The 16,673-nt window shown below is 40.2% G+C and overlaps 1 protein-coding gene across 1 annotated transcript; it reads right to left on the bottom strand.

The window, feature by feature from the left end:
• Positions 1-422: 422 nt before the first annotated feature.
• srxn1 (sulfiredoxin 1 homolog (S. cerevisiae)) lies at positions 423-3,634 on the bottom strand. Its single transcript, XM_041224560.1, has 2 exons — positions 3,296-3,634; positions 423-2,360 (listed from the first exon to the last, which is right to left on the bottom strand). Exons 1-2 carry the CDS (start codon positions 3,557-3,559, stop codon positions 2,151-2,153), a joined length of 474 nt encoding a protein of 157 aa, XP_041080494.1. The 5' UTR covers positions 3,560-3,634; the 3' UTR covers positions 423-2,150.
• Between the last annotated feature and the right edge of the window lie 13,039 nt (positions 3,635-16,673).

The raw sequence follows: 16,673 nt of genomic DNA, 5'->3' as shown, positions 1-16,673 counted from the left end.
ACATCTCTAAAAGTGCTGTTTCCTTCACTGTCCACACTATTCCTTCACATTTTTTTTTTTAACTGTACATTGCACTTAAAATGTGTACAAAGGTTTTTTTCCTAAGTCTAACCCTAAAAAGATTAGCATTAAAAAAATGTTTTACCGTGTGTGTGTGTGTGTGTGTGTGCGTTTCATTATAGGAAAATGCTAGACCTTGTGAATTATGGCAATACTAATTAGTTAAGATTTACTGGAAATGTTTTGTTAGCTCTATGTACTTTAATAGTAATTTGTTTATGTTATTTGGCAATATGTTTAATAAAGTCAACAGCATATTTTACCTTTGGAGCACAGTATCTGAGCAAGTCATACACTCTGTATTGAGGTCACTAGGGTCTGCAACACTGAAAATCTCAGACAAGCTCACTGGTTCAGGGTGGGGGAGAAACCATTGGGACATAGCTCAAATCCACACCCCAGTGGTCATTTTTATACAGAAATACCCCTTTATTCAGACTTCCTCCATGACAACATAAACTTGGAAAAATAAAAACCACACATTATTGGGTCCATATGTAAGGACAGGAATGTTAAAACTGCAGAGAGGATTCCTTTCCAGCAGATGGCGATAACCTGTTCTATGACACATTACAAACAGATTGGGAATCATTGGGAACTGACATGCCAAAGTTTTGCGATCAACCAGCTACTAGGAACTTGACATATTCCCTCTCCAGGTGAAGATGACTAGTATAAGACAGCATGAAAGTCACACAAGCAGGCAGTTAGAATTCTCCGGACAAGCTCAAAACAAGCCAGGTATGGACAGAGAAAAATACAAAGTCAATATTGGAGCATCAGAATCCAGCACAACTCTTATTGCAAACATTATGAAAAGACAAGGGGAAGATGGGACACAGATACAATGACATTGCTTTAACTTACTGTACATATCAGGATTATTATTTTTCAAAAGGTGAGATCTACATGTACAACAGGTGAGAATTATGGAATTATTTCACTAGCTAGGACTAACCCTGGTCCCTGTGAATAACACAAGTCTAGTCTTTTTCTTAGCCTGCTTATAAAAGTTTGGTGTTAAGCAACAGAAGTGATCTTTATAGAAGAATACATTATAAACACTGACCTGTTAGAATAGCACTCACTGTCTGTGATGGACAGCACTCAGTTTAGAAATACAGCCCCTTGTGTCTTACCACACAGTATAAATACAGCCTCTCTTATCATACAGTATAACTACAGCCCCTCTTACCATACAGTTTAAATCCAGTCCTGTGTCTTACCATACAGTATAAATATGTATCCTCTTACCATACAGTATAAATACAGCCACAACCACATAGTATGTACAATCACAGTTACAAGCCTGTTTCTATGAGTAAAATCCCATTGACTACACTTCATTTGACAGAATTTACTGAAGTTTATTTAGGTCTGAGGATATCAAGAGGACACCATAGAATCAATAAACAGTCAATTGGACAAGGGACAACACTACAGGAGGGGAACGTTAAGATTTGTTTTAGAAGGACTAGACACCTAAGGCAAACAATAAAACACAGTTCAGATCCTATTGCAATTACGAACAGCATTGTAAGAGGCTCTGTTTTGCGGTTACCAGTAAGTTTGATGGAGTTTCTTATTATTAGTTACAATTCTACTGCCAGCAAAACCCACAAAAGCTGTCAGGATGTTGGGTTAAAGAAGAGATAATTCTATGTTAGTGGCCTTTGAAGTACTTGTACCTAACAAAATAGTCCCATACAATTTCTCTGTCACACATATCTATTTATTTTATAGGTTTCAAATGTGCAGTTTTGAAAGAAACATGTGCTTTAAGTGAACTGTCTTTTCATTTCAAAACACCTTGTATCTGGTATTACTCCTGGTTAAAGAAACTTGTTTGATATCTGGTATTACACAGCAGGACTCGGGCGTTCTGTACTGCAGGACAGGGTGTTGAAATACTGGGCATTCTGGGGTCAGTCAGAAAACTGGACCCAAAATATATATTTTTAGGCTTAAAGTGAAAATGAGTAGTGTTGAAAACAGAAAATATATCAAAATAAAAATCTATATTATTCTAATGAGATGCCTTAGTCATCACACTCTTTAGTCTGTATTGTAAGAGTCAGCTCCCTTGAGTTTTACTGTAGATCTGGGGTTGACGATCCCAAGTAAGTACGTAAATCTGACACAGTGGACTTGACAATTTTCGCAGGAAGCGTCTCCACACGCAGCCTCTGGTAGGCTGTGTAGCGATGACAGCCACCAAATGAGTAGAAATAATCACCCCCTTTCTGCCCCTTGATCCACAGAACATCGATGGGAGGAACTTGGTGTGCCGTTTCGGGATCCTGAAACACAACACAAGACAATGTAGCTCAATTAAAGTTGGAGTAATAAGAAAATGTTGGGAAGACAAAAGGCCATTGGGCAAATCAAGGCTCATCCCTTCTTAGCACACCATTCACCCCACTAGCAGGTCTAATTTAATAGGACAGAATTGAGTGATTTTTTGAAATGTTCCACATGTTTTAGATATAACTGCATGGAATAGCCTTCCTTTTACTCATGCCTCTCGTTCTACTCTCAGTGTTGAATTTGAGGTACTGGCTTAATTTAACTTTATCAAGACTAGGATATTACAAACTTCAATCTGCTCCCCTTTTCCTCTTTTTTTTTCTCTATGCAGAATTATTTGATAAATGTCTTTCAACTGGAAAAGCTGTTCTGTAGATATATGTAAAAATGTTAAACACAGACATTGTCACTAGCACGCGATGCAGAATGTAAGTGTGACAGATGGTCAGACAAACAAACAGACACCAGACTACGAAACTTCAAAAACTAAAGATAAAGAATGTTAGGCTACTCACAGTACCACTTCAAATAAAGTGGGTTACAATACGAGTCACAAGACCCCTCTTTTATTTTTTATTTTTTTTTATTAGTAACAGATATGATGACTGTCAGAAACACAAATATAGTTTATAATACAAATATCGATAATTTTCCAATACAATTTAAAAATACAAACAAGACAAATCATTTATCATATTTCACTAATCAGGAATCCCTGAAGGAGGGTGATTACTCCCATCCTGAATCTGAGTAAATCTGCATCAGATCTCAGATTAAGTGTACAATCTCAAATACATTTCGAGAACATAAACCAAACGGAGCGCCAGCAAACTGTAAGTCTACATTCTAGAAGACTGTAGGTAACTGACACACCAATGGCAGTGTTGCGTTTTTAAATTTTCAATACAAGATAGGTATAGATATTTACCCGTATCGTCTCCATGAGACTTTCTACTTTCTTCTCATCCAATACAGACGGAATGGGTCGGATGATTACTCTCAGCGGCACCTTGTGCACCTCAGCAATGCTGTCCGAATGGATACTGCTGTTCGAATCATGTTCATTTTTTGAAATGGCGCCTATGCTATTCTTGCTAGCCATGATTAACCCTGTAATATTACAGCCAGATATTTTTCTAAACGTCAAATTCCACCGAAGGGATTGTGTTCTCCAGTTTCCTACTTGAAACATCCCAGTTGTATAGCAGTCACGTCACGCTGTTTGTTTGAACCTGAAATATTTGCGAGTCATTGTTAGTCAGCACGAACTATTTCACAAGGGGAGGGGCGGTGTAATTGCAAATATAGTGTAAGACTTTTTTGTTCGGTGACTAACTTATCAGAAAGTCAGTTTAAAACAAAACAAAAATAAACGTTTTAATCATTCTATTCTACAAGCTAAAATCTGTACGGTCTTTTTCATACAACTGTTTAAAAAACAAGAAATATCAGAAACTCATCGCTAATACATGAATATTACAGTTCGGTCAATTATTTATATCATTTTAAACACTGCCCAGTAAACTTCAGATAAATACAAGATCGTGTAATTATGGCTGAAATTGCATCAACAATGCTAATGCTCATGTAAAATTCCGATAAAGCACAAAATACTGTTGGTTTGCCGTGCAACGTAGATATGGATGTTGACTAGTAAATACCAAGCAGCCATACTACGGCTAGAGCGTGAACCCTAAGTTTGACCCTAGTAGAATGTCAGCTCTTATTACGACGCTGAGTATAATAATTATTTCAAATATAACTCCCAGTGAACACACGAATGTCATTGCTGAAAATAATCTCTGTGACCACCAGGTGTCTGTGGTGCTCCACGGACAGATAATTATTCCAAAAATGTTCAAAGTTTAATATTCTTCACCTCGGTTTTAAACAGCTGTGCAATTGTCAAGTAATGAAAGCAGTCGATTTACTTGTTCTTAACAAGTGTTTATTGTATTTATTTCATTTTCCTTCAATATACAACTCATTGTTAATGCAAATACACACTTCCTGGGTATAAGAAACTACTCAGGCTCCATTTGTTACTGAAGTCTTAAAGCTGCAGTATCAAACAATGAGATCCCTTTTACACGCATCTACAACCCCTTGGTATAATTTCACTACACATTGAATGCTTGTCAACTGTTCAGGGATTCCTAGATTCAGTGGAACCATAGAACATTGAAGACCATTTTGCTGGGATAGTTAGTAAGATATTAAAGCAGTACAGCATGAGATATTGATGACCAGAATACATTACCCCAGCTTTTCTTACTCTTTCCAGCTTTCCCTAGTCTCCGCTCTGAGAATGAGAATTTGATTGCAGGTTATTTGCATTTCACAGACTTGTCTCATTAAAAATGCAAGCCAGCAATGGTAGCCGCTGTGAAAGACTTGCCTAATGAGCCAGCAAGCAGCAGAATCCTCTTCATTATAGAAAGACATGCTTGTGTTTGTGTGTGAGCGCATTGATTTGACTAGTTCTTCCTTCAAATGAATTTTTAACAGCCTGTCCCATATATTAATTTAAAAGAACACTCAGGCGTTGTCATAGCAACAGAGAAACCCGTGTCTTTTGGCCTGTGTAAAAGAACTCATCCTGCTCTTCAAACATCTCACAGTTACACAGCGCTGAGGCACTGCTTTCAAACCCAGGACAAGAAACCTGTGGGAGTCTTCTCTTTGCTACACAATATTTCAGCTAGGAATAAATGAACAAGACAGCTTCTTTCTGAGTGTTGTGAAGCCTTTTGAAATGGAAATGTTTCTGTGTTACCTGAAGTGCATTGACTGTGACCATTGTTTATAAACATGGTGTTATAGAAAGTGACCTGTGAGCTGGAGCAGCCTGCTTGCAGCTGCACACATCACTGTGAAACGCACTGAAACAATACACTGCACACTGTTAGAGCATCCATTCTCAAACACTTTCACACCTTTTACTAACAGAAACGCACCATTAATATTTCATTCAGAATCAATGGACTGGTCACAAAAATATGCAATGGAATCGAATGAACAGGTATTAAAATAAAAAACTAAGAACTGAATTATTATGAAAGATCTGCCTAGGCTTGAATCCAACAGCTAGCCCCAGGTCATTCACTAGCTCCCCATGGCTTTCTTGGTGAGGCTAGTGAATTATTATCAAAGATTCACCTGGGCTTGAATCTAACAGACAGCAGGAGTCTGGTAGTTTTGGTCCCTAAACAAACTCTACTCAAGATTAGATTTGTTTTTGGGGATGTTCTTTTAACCACTGTCAGTCTGGAGCTTTCTTTCTATGAACCCCATCGGTTCTGAGTGGAGCTTTTTTTCCCTAGACCTCTCTATAGGCCTGCAGCATTGAAAGAATGAAAAAATAATGCTTTTCCCAGTTATGTTCAGCCCTGCCGGGTCTGTCCAATGATTTCTTTATTCATGCAGTTCGTTGCTCAGCCAGCTAATGCAGAGAAAGAGTTTCATTTTGGTTTAGTTCCTATATCTTTTCAGGTCAGTAAGCAACTGTAGCTCTTAGCATCAATCTTTAATGATTTACTGGGCGTTAACTTAAATCTGTTTGCTGAAGCAAATGCAACAGCCTCTTCCAGATCTACTTAACCCTCCACGTGGCAGCAGATCCACACATGTTCCATAGTATTTTGTTTTTCATTTTTGTATTTGTTCAATCAGGGTGAAGGTAATGTAGCAAAGCGTAAAGCCCAACAGTGCATCTCCTGTGATTCAGCTGTAGTGACTTTGGTAAACAATTTATTTATATATAAATTAGTCTCTAGGCACACTGTTTAAGAACGGCCAAATGTTAGTAAATTGCGACACACCATAATAGTTCTGTGTTATCATGTAGAACTCTGATTTCCTTGACAGCAATTGACATCCACACAACGTGTCAGAAATACAAAACAATCGTTTAAGGGAAAAAGGAGTGCACAACTAATCTAATATTACAGAAAGGAAAGGCTACTGGTTAGAGATATGCGTGAACAGTAATATGCAGTTTATTGATTCCATAGTCAAACAATTACAACATTAGCATACATGGTTAATACACTAATACTGAACATGTCCTATCACACAAAGTGTCTACTTTGCATTAGTATTTTCAAAACCCTTTTCTCGTTGTAATCGATCATGTCAAAATGCACGAGAATTAATTCAACTTCCCATTCCGAATGGAATCCAAAATTCCAGTACCTCATTTAGCAAATTAGTTTTACCGTGTTAACTTAGTTTAGACATTATGTACCAAACTAATAATATGTTATCAACCTCAGTTGATTATATATTCAAATTAATTCAGAAATGGGGAAATTATGAAATTCTCTGCATTTACGAGGCAACTCCTTTTGAGTTGCACATTCCAAACAAACATAATACATGTCTTACACACTCTAAAACAGGAAGTTATATTCTATTCCTAGAATAGTTTATCCACTTAACTTGATAGCATTAGCTTCAGTTACCTTCACGAGTTATAAAGTATTTAATATTAGACATGCTGAATACTTATCAATTTCCATATACAGACGATAATCTGTGTCGATGAACACTGCAGCTCTCCACATCTGCAGTTCCAATGTAGACGGTATTTTGCAGTACGCATTGTATTGTGTAGGCTCGCAATACAAATAGTTCTTTTCGAATGAAGATCAGCTTGTTGATCTCCAAGGCTTGCAACATTATCTTTGTTGTTGGCAGTTTTCCCACTGGGAATAGTTCCGTTGATCAGACGTAACTCAGGTTCAGCTAATGCATTGCAATTGAAAAGTTATATAGTTTATAAGTGTTCTGAGAGAATCGCCACAAGAATCTTCCAAAAACATAACTGACGGCTTTGCTTCCGTTCGTTTCGTGCAGCTACATGGAAACAAAGACCTGCTTTCCGATTAATGCAGTATCCCGTCATTGATCCAGTCTCTCATAGGACAGACGGCAGGGCCCTTCCTCAGAAGATGATTCTAGCCATTATTCAGAACACTGGTTCTTCCTTGCCTTCTGTGAATTCGAGAATGTACGCTCCCATGACTCTGCAACTTTGTTCACAACAGCAGCATTCATTTTGTCCCTCCAAACTTCAAGACAACTCTAGTGGGAGGACACTACTGGAAGACAGCAGCACACAGCAGAAGCTCGCAACTTACACTAGAAGCTCGCTCACACAGAGGAAGCTCTCAGCTCTTCGAAAGTCAGCGGGTTTTGGGATTCTCTCTTCAACCCTGTGACTGGCTAGTCGGGTAGTGCCCGAGTCCATGTGAAGTGTCTTTCATTGGTTGTTCTCATACCAACGTGGCCCCTTGTCGGCTGGATTTACAACAAGGACTGATTCCCTTCTAGCGTGAAGACATCTAGAATTGTTTGGCTTGTGGCGCCGAATGGATCATTCAGCGATAGTGAAGATAAGCCATGTGTCCAGTATTTAGTTTATGACTCTTTTTAAAAGCATTCTTTGTCAGTGGGGGAGTTGGAGACCAGAAACCAAGAAGACACAGAGAATGGTTTAAGACTCCCCCCTGTATATTCCAATTCTGTTACTTTCATGCACAAAATGATACGATGACCTCCCCCTGCTGACACTACACAGCTCACTCACTGGGCTCAGAGCATAGGTACTGTGACAGGTATGGCTTTGTGCCAACGTCAGGCCTGAATGCAGGAAGAATAACACGCACAAGGTACTGCAGTGCAAAAAGACGCTTACGGCATGGTTTATTAAACATGAAAATAAATAAAAGGTTTCAACAAAAAACACTTGCTCGCAGAGCCAAAATAAGTGTTAAAAAAAAAAAAAAAAAAAGGACATCAAATAATATGATCAGTAGGGCAATAGCCTTCACTGATCTACTTATAATTTTAAATTAATCTCTCCTCTCTCACTCTCGTTCCGCCTCTCGAACACCCACCCAGAGCAGGGAGAGCTGCAGGTTTATATACCGTGGCCGAGGGGTTTAAATGGTAATTATTCCATTACCCGTCAGCCACAGTCTACACACATTTATTAATTGTGTGACTGCCAGCTAGTTTAACAATGCACTAGCCGACAGCCACACATTACCACAAGGTTTCAAAAAACAAACCACACGCCCCTCGCCGGCCTATTTACAAATACACTGTAATACAGCAGGGAAGGGGTTAAGTGTCCCTGCCTAAAAAAACATGAGAATGTATATGTTAATTGTTGAATTATTGTTTATCCCCTGCACCTGGTGTTAATTGTAAATTAGAGCCAGGTGCAGGGTATTTAAAGAGAGCAGCTAGTATGTTCAAGGCTGTAGTGTGAAGAGCCCGGTTGTGAGTGTGTGCAACTCTCAACTCTGTGTGTGAACCTTGGTGTGTGTTTTGTTTAACCGGTAAACAGCCTAGCTGTTTTGTGTAGTTAGTGCTCGATTAGAGCTAGGTGTTATTTTGAGATTGGTTATTTTCTGTTCTCACGATTATTAAAAACTGTGCGCAAGTGCCTAAAATTCCACTTCCGTGTCCTGGGTCCTGTTTTAAGGGGGCAATGAACCGTGAGAGTTGTAAGTTCAGTTACATTTGGTGACAGTGGTGGGATGCGAACAACCGAATTCTCACTTCAGTCGGACCCACGTGAACTCGGCTTCATGGCAGACCTGGATATGCTTGTGAGGGCCTTGATGACGGCAATAGCCGCCCAACAGGAGATGACCCAGGTGCAACAGCAACAGCTAGAGGTGGCTCGGCAAGAAGTAGCAGACCTGAGGACGCGACTGGACAACCCAGCGAACCCCCAGGCCAGCATGGGGCCGATCCGGCCCTCTCGTGTTACAGAAGATGACAGAGGAGGATGATGTCGAAGCCTTACTAGTTTTTGAACGGACTGGCACACGGGTGGGTTGGCCATCAGAGAAGTGGGCCAGAATCCTCACCCCTTTCCTGGCAGGAGAAGCTCAAAAGGCCTATTTCGACCTTGCGGCCGATGTGGCTGACAGCTACGAGTACCTGAAGGCCGAGATCCTAGCCCGGGCGGGCACAGAAGTATCATGCCTGGGCCTACATTCCTGGAGTACCGCCCAGGTCACAAATCACAGGGCCCTACATGGAAAAACACTGCAGTACATTGAGTTCATCTCAACAGAGTCTCAGCTCACTCATTGGGCTCAGAGCATAGGGCCCTACATGGAAAAAACTGCAGTACATTGAGTTCATCTCAACAGAGTCGGATCAGCACATGGTGCTAATAAAATCATTCCACTTAATCTTTCCTAATATATATTGCCATCACTTTGTAGGGCTGTGACAAAGTAGAGGATGAAAGCCTGCTGGATCCCTGTCCATCAGCAGAGGGTGAATGCTTGCTGGGTTCCCATCCACCAGCAAAGGGTGAATGCCTGCTGGGTCCCTTTCCACCAGCAGAGGGTGAATGCCTGCTGGGTCCCTTTCCACCAGCAGAGGATGAATGCCTGCTGGTATCACTTCCCCCACCGTCACGAGAAGAGAACAGTGTGGCCGTATCCCCACCAGAGGGAGCTACCGGCTATAAAGGGGGGAGAGGTCAGGAAACCACCTTTCCCTGCAGCAGTTTCACTGCCGGAGATCTTGGGGGAGGTCTGGAGACCACTAACCCCAGCAGCTTTTCCGCTGCTGGACTTGCCCCAGCTGAAGGAGTCAGTCTGGGAGCTGTCAGCACGTCTGCTGACAGCTGCACCATTGGCAGCATTTCCGCTGCCAGTGGTACAGCGGGAGGAGAGATTCGCCCCACTGTCAGCATATCTGCTGACAGCGTGGCCAGTAGCAGCCCATCAACCCCTTAAAGTCTCTGTTCTTGGCCCAGGACTTTGAGCGAGACTTTGGGGATTTTAAGGGGGGAGGTGGCCATTGAGACCATGTGTGCTTTGCACAGTGGGGGGGTATATGTGACGAAGTGCCCGCCCCTGTGTGTATTTTCTGTTATATGTTGCGTGTTGTGTGTTATGTTGGTATATAGTCACTGGTACACGGGATATAAACGGGTCTGTGTAACACAAGTGTTTAAAATTTGTATTTTGTGACAAGGATTGCACAGCACTACACGTGGAAGTAAAAAGTAATAATATATAAGCACGGGGAATTGCACTTAATTAATTCACATGCAGTTGTACCGCGACTCCAATTGAATGATTGATTAGCAATCGAGTCACGGTACAGCTGCATAAAAGCTACATGTTTTCACCCACTCGGGGTTGTGTGTTCAGTAAGTGGAGAATGGGTGTGGAGAGGAGAGAATTAAGAAAGAGAAAACTTAAAGTAATTTATATGACTCTTGTTTTCACTCCCCTTGTTGTCTGTTAGTCCACTGTTTGTGTAAGTGTTAGTCCGTTTTGTTTGTCTTTATTTTGGCTTCACGTGCCGGGTGCTGTTTTTGTTACAACCTTTTTATTTTCTGTTCTGTTTAAAGCCGTCTTTGTGACAAGGGCTTACATTTTTGGAGGAATATATCCCTTTAAAAAATGCACTCTGTACTCCTGATTGGACTCTAGATGTCGGTGTGGTTTCTGAACTCGCACACCGCATCACACTGCTGCACCTAAGTGTGGGCATTTGTATTGTTTTCTTCTTCTAATGCAAACCCCAGAGAAGAGATTGGCATCTGACGTCAGTACCCCATCTCCTTCCGGGAAAAAAGACAGAAAACTGCTTACCATAGATCCCGTGGCAGACACGAGTGCTGGGCCTCATGCTGAGGAGTCGCCAGTCCTGTCTGATTCTCAGCTAGAGCTGCTCAAGGCTTTGTTTCACAGACTCGGTTAAGGACATAAAAGCTTCACTGTCCAAACTGTCGATACTAAAGCTATATGCTCAGACATGAATCTATCCGATCCTGTTCACATACTGCAGTCTGGAAGTGGTAGATCAGTCGTCTTCTCTACAGACCTATGGCAAACAGATACTTTTCAGGCTGCACTGAAGCAAGATAGAGATGGCATTAAAGATTCTAATCTCACCGTTCTAATCTCTGCCTGGTCGGTCTTCCTGAATGGGCTGAGGGTGAGGATGCAGTCTCCTTCCTCCAGATCAACCTGCCCAGATGGTTTCCTTCCCTGGCCTGAAAGGATCCAATTGAGACCAAAAGACCCCCTCATTTACAACGGATCAAGTGTCCAAGGAAACAAGCCACGGCCGCTGATTTTCAGACTTCTTCAGCACATGACAGGCACGCTATCTTAAAAGCATTTAAGCAACCGGATACTCAAATCATGCAAATTCAGAATAGGCTGCTACTGTTTCATGACTACATTAATGATTTAGATTCTGGTATAGTAAGCAAACTTGTTAAATTTGCAGATGACACAAAAGTAGGAGGAGTGGCAAACACTGTTGCAGCAGCAAAGGTCATTCAAAATGATCTAGACAAGATTCAGAACTGGGCAGACACATGGCAAATGACATTTAATAGAGAAAAGTGTAAGGTACTGCACGCAGGAAATAAAAATGTACATTATAAATATCATATGGGAGATATTGAAATTGGAGAAGGAATCTATGAAAAAGACCTAGGAGTTTTTGTTGACTCAGAAATGTCTTCATCTAGACAATGTGGGGAAGCTATAAAAAAAGCTAACAAGATGCTCGGATACATTGTGAAAAGTGTTGAATTTAAATCAAGGGAAGTAATGTTAAAACTGTACAATGCACTAGTAAGACCTCATCTTGAATATTGTGTGCAGTTCTGGTCACCTCGCTATAAAAAAAGATATTGCTGATCTAGAAAGAGTGCAAAGAAGAGCGACCAGAATTATTCCGGGCTTTAAAGGCATGTCATATGCAGACAGGCTAAAAGAATTGAATCTGTTCAGTCTTGAACAAAGAAGACTACGTGGCGACCTAATTCAAGCATTCAAAATTCTAAAAGGTATTGACAGTGTCGACCCAAGGGACTTTTTCAGCCTGAAAAAAGAAACAAGGACCAGGGGTCACAAATGGAGTTTAGAAAAAGGGGCATTCAGAACAGAAAATAGGAGACACTTTTTTACACAGAGAATTGTGAGGGTCTGGAATCAACTCCCCAGTAATGTTGTTGAAGCTGACACCCTGGGATCCTTCAAGAAGCTGCTTAATGAGATTTTGGGATCAATAAGCTACTAACAACCAAACGAGCAAGATGGGCCGAATGGCCTCCTCTCGTTTGTAAACTTTCTTATGTACTCTAACCAGAAAGCAGAGCGTAGGAAGGCCTTCACAGCTATCCAGACTTCCTTAAAGCAGGCAGGAATCCAGAATTTTCTCCTCTACCCAGCAAAGCCTCAAATTATACACAACGCCCAGTTCACCATACACGCTGCTCCTCAATTGCACATAATGGCCAGTTCACCATGCACTCCTGAAGATGCTCAGCATACTACTGTTTGTGGAATGCCCCACCAATGGAATAGGATTGCCTTCTGGTTCATTTGTACAACTGGACTCAGTTCTTTGACTTTTGTTTGCAATGTAGTTTCCAATGCTTGCTCGCCTCCAGAGGGGTGAGTAAACGTACAGCTATTCAGAGTTGTGTTCCTGCTAGCCAAGTTATGTTTAAGTGAGGGTTTGTTACCTGAACTGAAACTCTTATGTTTCTACAGTGTTTTGGGTGTGCATTGTCCCTTCTTGGTTCTAGAAGCTTCTGTTTGTTTTCTTTCCATTAGCATGAGTGGGATGGCAGCATAATTCCCTCCCTTTCTGATGCCCAGCCAGTTGGCATCGTAGATGCCATTCTTTTATCATTGAAGTTTTTGTTTTTATTTGTTTTTAGTCCATGTGCTACCTGCAGCACCGCCTGCATATTGTTGTTGTTCTTTTTGTTGTTGTTGTTCGCTCGCACGATGCTTTGCCCAATTGTGTGGGTTTTATATAACTATGTGGGGGTTCTTATTTGTCTTCATGTAAGATGTTTTATGATTAGCTACAATTTGTTTCTTTTTTACATGTATGGTGCAGTTTGCAAATTGGATCACCTTTTCTTATTACTGTCTGCTATCTATACAATAGGATCTGGACAGTGGATTATTTTCAGCTGAATCCTTCAGACCTCCTTAGTGACTAACCATTACATTTTATCTTGTAACATGTATGGTTTAAATACACCCATTAAGAGAACTAAATGCCTTGATTCCCTCCAGTGCAAGCATGTTACTATTGCACTCAGGAGACCCATCTTTAACCTGCCCATGTAATTCCAAAACAAACAATTATTGCCTACTCGCATGCCTTGAACAAATCAAAAGGAGTACTGATTGTAGCCGACAGGAAGCTTAATTTTACTGTTGATGTGACTGGGGGTGATGCGGAGGATAGGTTATGCTTTGCAAGGATTACTGTTTTTTTTAATATTAAACAGTCGTGATTCCCCGATGCTGCAGTTATGCTTGGGGGTGGGGACTGAATCTGTCTCTTAATCCAACACTTGATACATCACAGGGCATAGCAGACTCCCTTCCCCCCACCTCTAGGCATTGTCAGAGTTTTGCACAGGAGTTGAATGCATAGAGTGTGAAAAATCAGAATATTAAAGATTTTTCTTTCTTTTCTCATTGACAACACATATTCCTGCATTGACTATATTTGTATTTCTCCAAGTGTCTTTCAGTATATTATCTCCACTGATATACTGCCTATTCTGATTTCAGATCACGCCTTGGTTTTCTATTCATTTAATTGTACTCTCGGAACAACCTGTGCTGAAAGATGCCGTTTCTGCTCCAGAACGATGCATTTTTTAAGCATCTGGCCACTGATTTAAACATTTTTAGAAATGCTGACTCTGAAATGAATCTCCATTCCCTATGGGAGGTGACCAAGTGTTTTATTAGAGGAAGCTAAACTTCTTCTGCCTTGACCCTGAGTAAAACAGCAATAAGCAGATTTCTCAATTAGAGGCTCATATTCTGCAGCTACAAACTGAGCACAAAGGGAGTTTTACAAAAAGCAGAGCTTGAGCTCACTGTCTTGAAAGCTGAATTTAAAACCTTGACCAAGACAAAAGCTGAATTTAAAAACTTGACCAGGACAAAAGCTGAATTTTTGCTACATAAAACCAGACAGTTATACTATGAATCTTTTGGGTGGTCTAACAGGATTTTGGCTTTAAGACTAAAACAATCTGAAAGCTTAGCATCTATTGAGGCAATTAAGGAATACAATGACATTCTACTCTTTCAACAAAGCTTTTCTAAAATTTTACTCAACTTTATAAATCTGAAGCAGCCAGATTTGAATAAGGAATATTTTAATGCACTGGATCTACCTGATCTTTCAGGTGAACAGGCTGAGCTTTTAGATGCACTTTGAAGGAACTGGAGGACACTGCTCATGACGCAGAAGCGCCAGTCTCCTGCTTTAAATGGAAACCCACCTGAACTGCTTTTGGCGGTATGGGATCAGGTCATCCATTCATTTTAAATTCTCTTCATTATTCATTTCAAATCAGTTCCTTTCATAGAGCTCACAAGTCAGCTCTGATTTCACTGCTTATTAAAAAAGTCAATGATCCTCTTGAATGTTCCAGTAATAGGGCCGTCTCACTTCTGAATTCATTTGTAAAATTATTCGCAAAGGCACTGACCAAAAGACTAGAATTTTGCATAGGTAATTTAGTCCATTACAACCAGCAGGTATTATTAAAGGCCGGCTGGCGTCAGACAACATGCACCGGCTTCTGCATATCTTGGATATGAAAATAAAGCTGAATCAATATGGTTCAGAATAACAAACAAAAATTCAAAGGGCATAATAATAGGAGCATGCTATAGACCGCCAGATTCAGACGGTGAGCACAATAATCTGTTATACAATGACATTAAAAATGTGTGTAGCAAAGGAGAAGCCATACTAATGGGGGATTTTAACTTCCCCCATATAAAACGGGAAAACCCTTGTGGGGAGCACAACGGACGAAATTTAAATGGTGGAAATGACTGCTTCCTAACACAATTTATCAAGACACAGACTAGAGTGGAGGCATGCCTTCATTTAATCTTTTCAAATAACGAAGACAGACTAACTAAAACAGAGATCAGAGAACAACTAGCAAACTCAGACCACAACATGGTCTCATTTGAAGTGCTTTTTAAAACCCAAAAAGTAATGACTAAAGCTAAGGTTTACAATTTTAGAAAGGCAAATATGAAGGTATGAAACAGAGACTAACAGAAGTAGATTGGAGTAAAATAGAGAAAACATCCACAGAAAAATGATGGCTGTTCTTCAAAAATGTAGTACTAGAGGCGCAAAACAATTACATCTGAAAGTAGACAAATCTAAATGTAAAACTGAATTGCCAAAATAGTTTAAAAGATCAATTAAAAAAAATATTCAGTGAAAAAAGGCACTTTACAGAGTGTTAAAAAGGGACCAAAAACAAAGTACACAGAAAGAGTACACGGAACTGCAAACGCAAGTCAAAAAGGAAGTTAGAAAAGCCAAGAGAGAAATAGAAATGAACATTGCTAAGGGAGCTAAAACCAATTCCAAAATGTTTTTCCAATATTACAACAGCAAGAGAACATTCAAAGAGGAGGTTAAATGTCTAAGAGATACAAATAGGAAAATCATAGATGAAGAAAAAAAAAAAGCAAATATATTAAATGATTACTTTTCACAAGTTTTTACAAAGGAGGATACAGACAACATGTAACGATCACTCTGCACAACTGAGAAGCAGTTGTACTGTCCTCCCTAAAGGGATACTACTGGCCCAATATCTATAACTAACTAAGTCAGCAAGAGTGACAGACAGCAAAAGCAGGGACGTCAGAGGTGTCAATTTCACAAACAAACGGTTTATTGTTGTGAACTATAATGTAATAAATGGAATATAAGGACAACAACTTATTGCAGAGAACATTTAGTGGAAGGTGCAGGTGAGTAAGAAAGTAACGTGAACTAAACAAACATCCAAACAAACTAACACTAAAGCGAAATGAATGCGGTATCCGGTGGGCCTCCAATAACCCCCCCTCCACACACACACACACACACACACACACACCAACACACCAACACAAAACCAACACACTGACAGGCAAAAGAGACGAAGGTAAATTAATAAGTATATGGGGAAACCAAATACAAAGACAGTCTTGATGGCAATGGATGATAAATGAAATTTAGGCCTAACAAGTCCAGTGAAGCAATGCACATGAAATCCAAAGTAACAAAAGAACAAAACCAAAACTACAGGAACCAAAGTATCAAAGTAAAGTAGAAAAAACCAGCAAACAGAAAAGGGATAATCTCACCAACAAATAATGAAGTCCCGAATAGAGTCCTGTACTGATGATGATGGATGAAGGTTGATGAAAAAATAGTGATCGTAGAAAATGATGAGACTGTCG

Source organism: Polyodon spathula, chromosome 23 (assembly GCF_017654505.1).
Source record: "Polyodon spathula isolate WHYD16114869_AA chromosome 23, ASM1765450v1, whole genome shotgun sequence".
Taxonomy (NCBI): Eukaryota; Metazoa; Chordata; class Actinopteri; order Acipenseriformes; family Polyodontidae; genus Polyodon; species Polyodon spathula.
This window is presented reverse-complemented; position numbering and strand designations above follow the sequence as displayed.

Bases quoted from the DNA above. Each gene is read 5' to 3' on its own strand.
- srxn1 (XM_041224560.1), bottom strand. From the start codon at position 3,559: ATGTTTCAAGTAGGAAACTGGAGAACACAATCCCTTCGGTGGAATTTG. The intron at 2,361-3,295 runs GTAAATATCTAT...GTTGTGTTTCAG, and splicing joins GTCTCATGGAGACGATACGG to GATCCCGAAACGGCACACCA.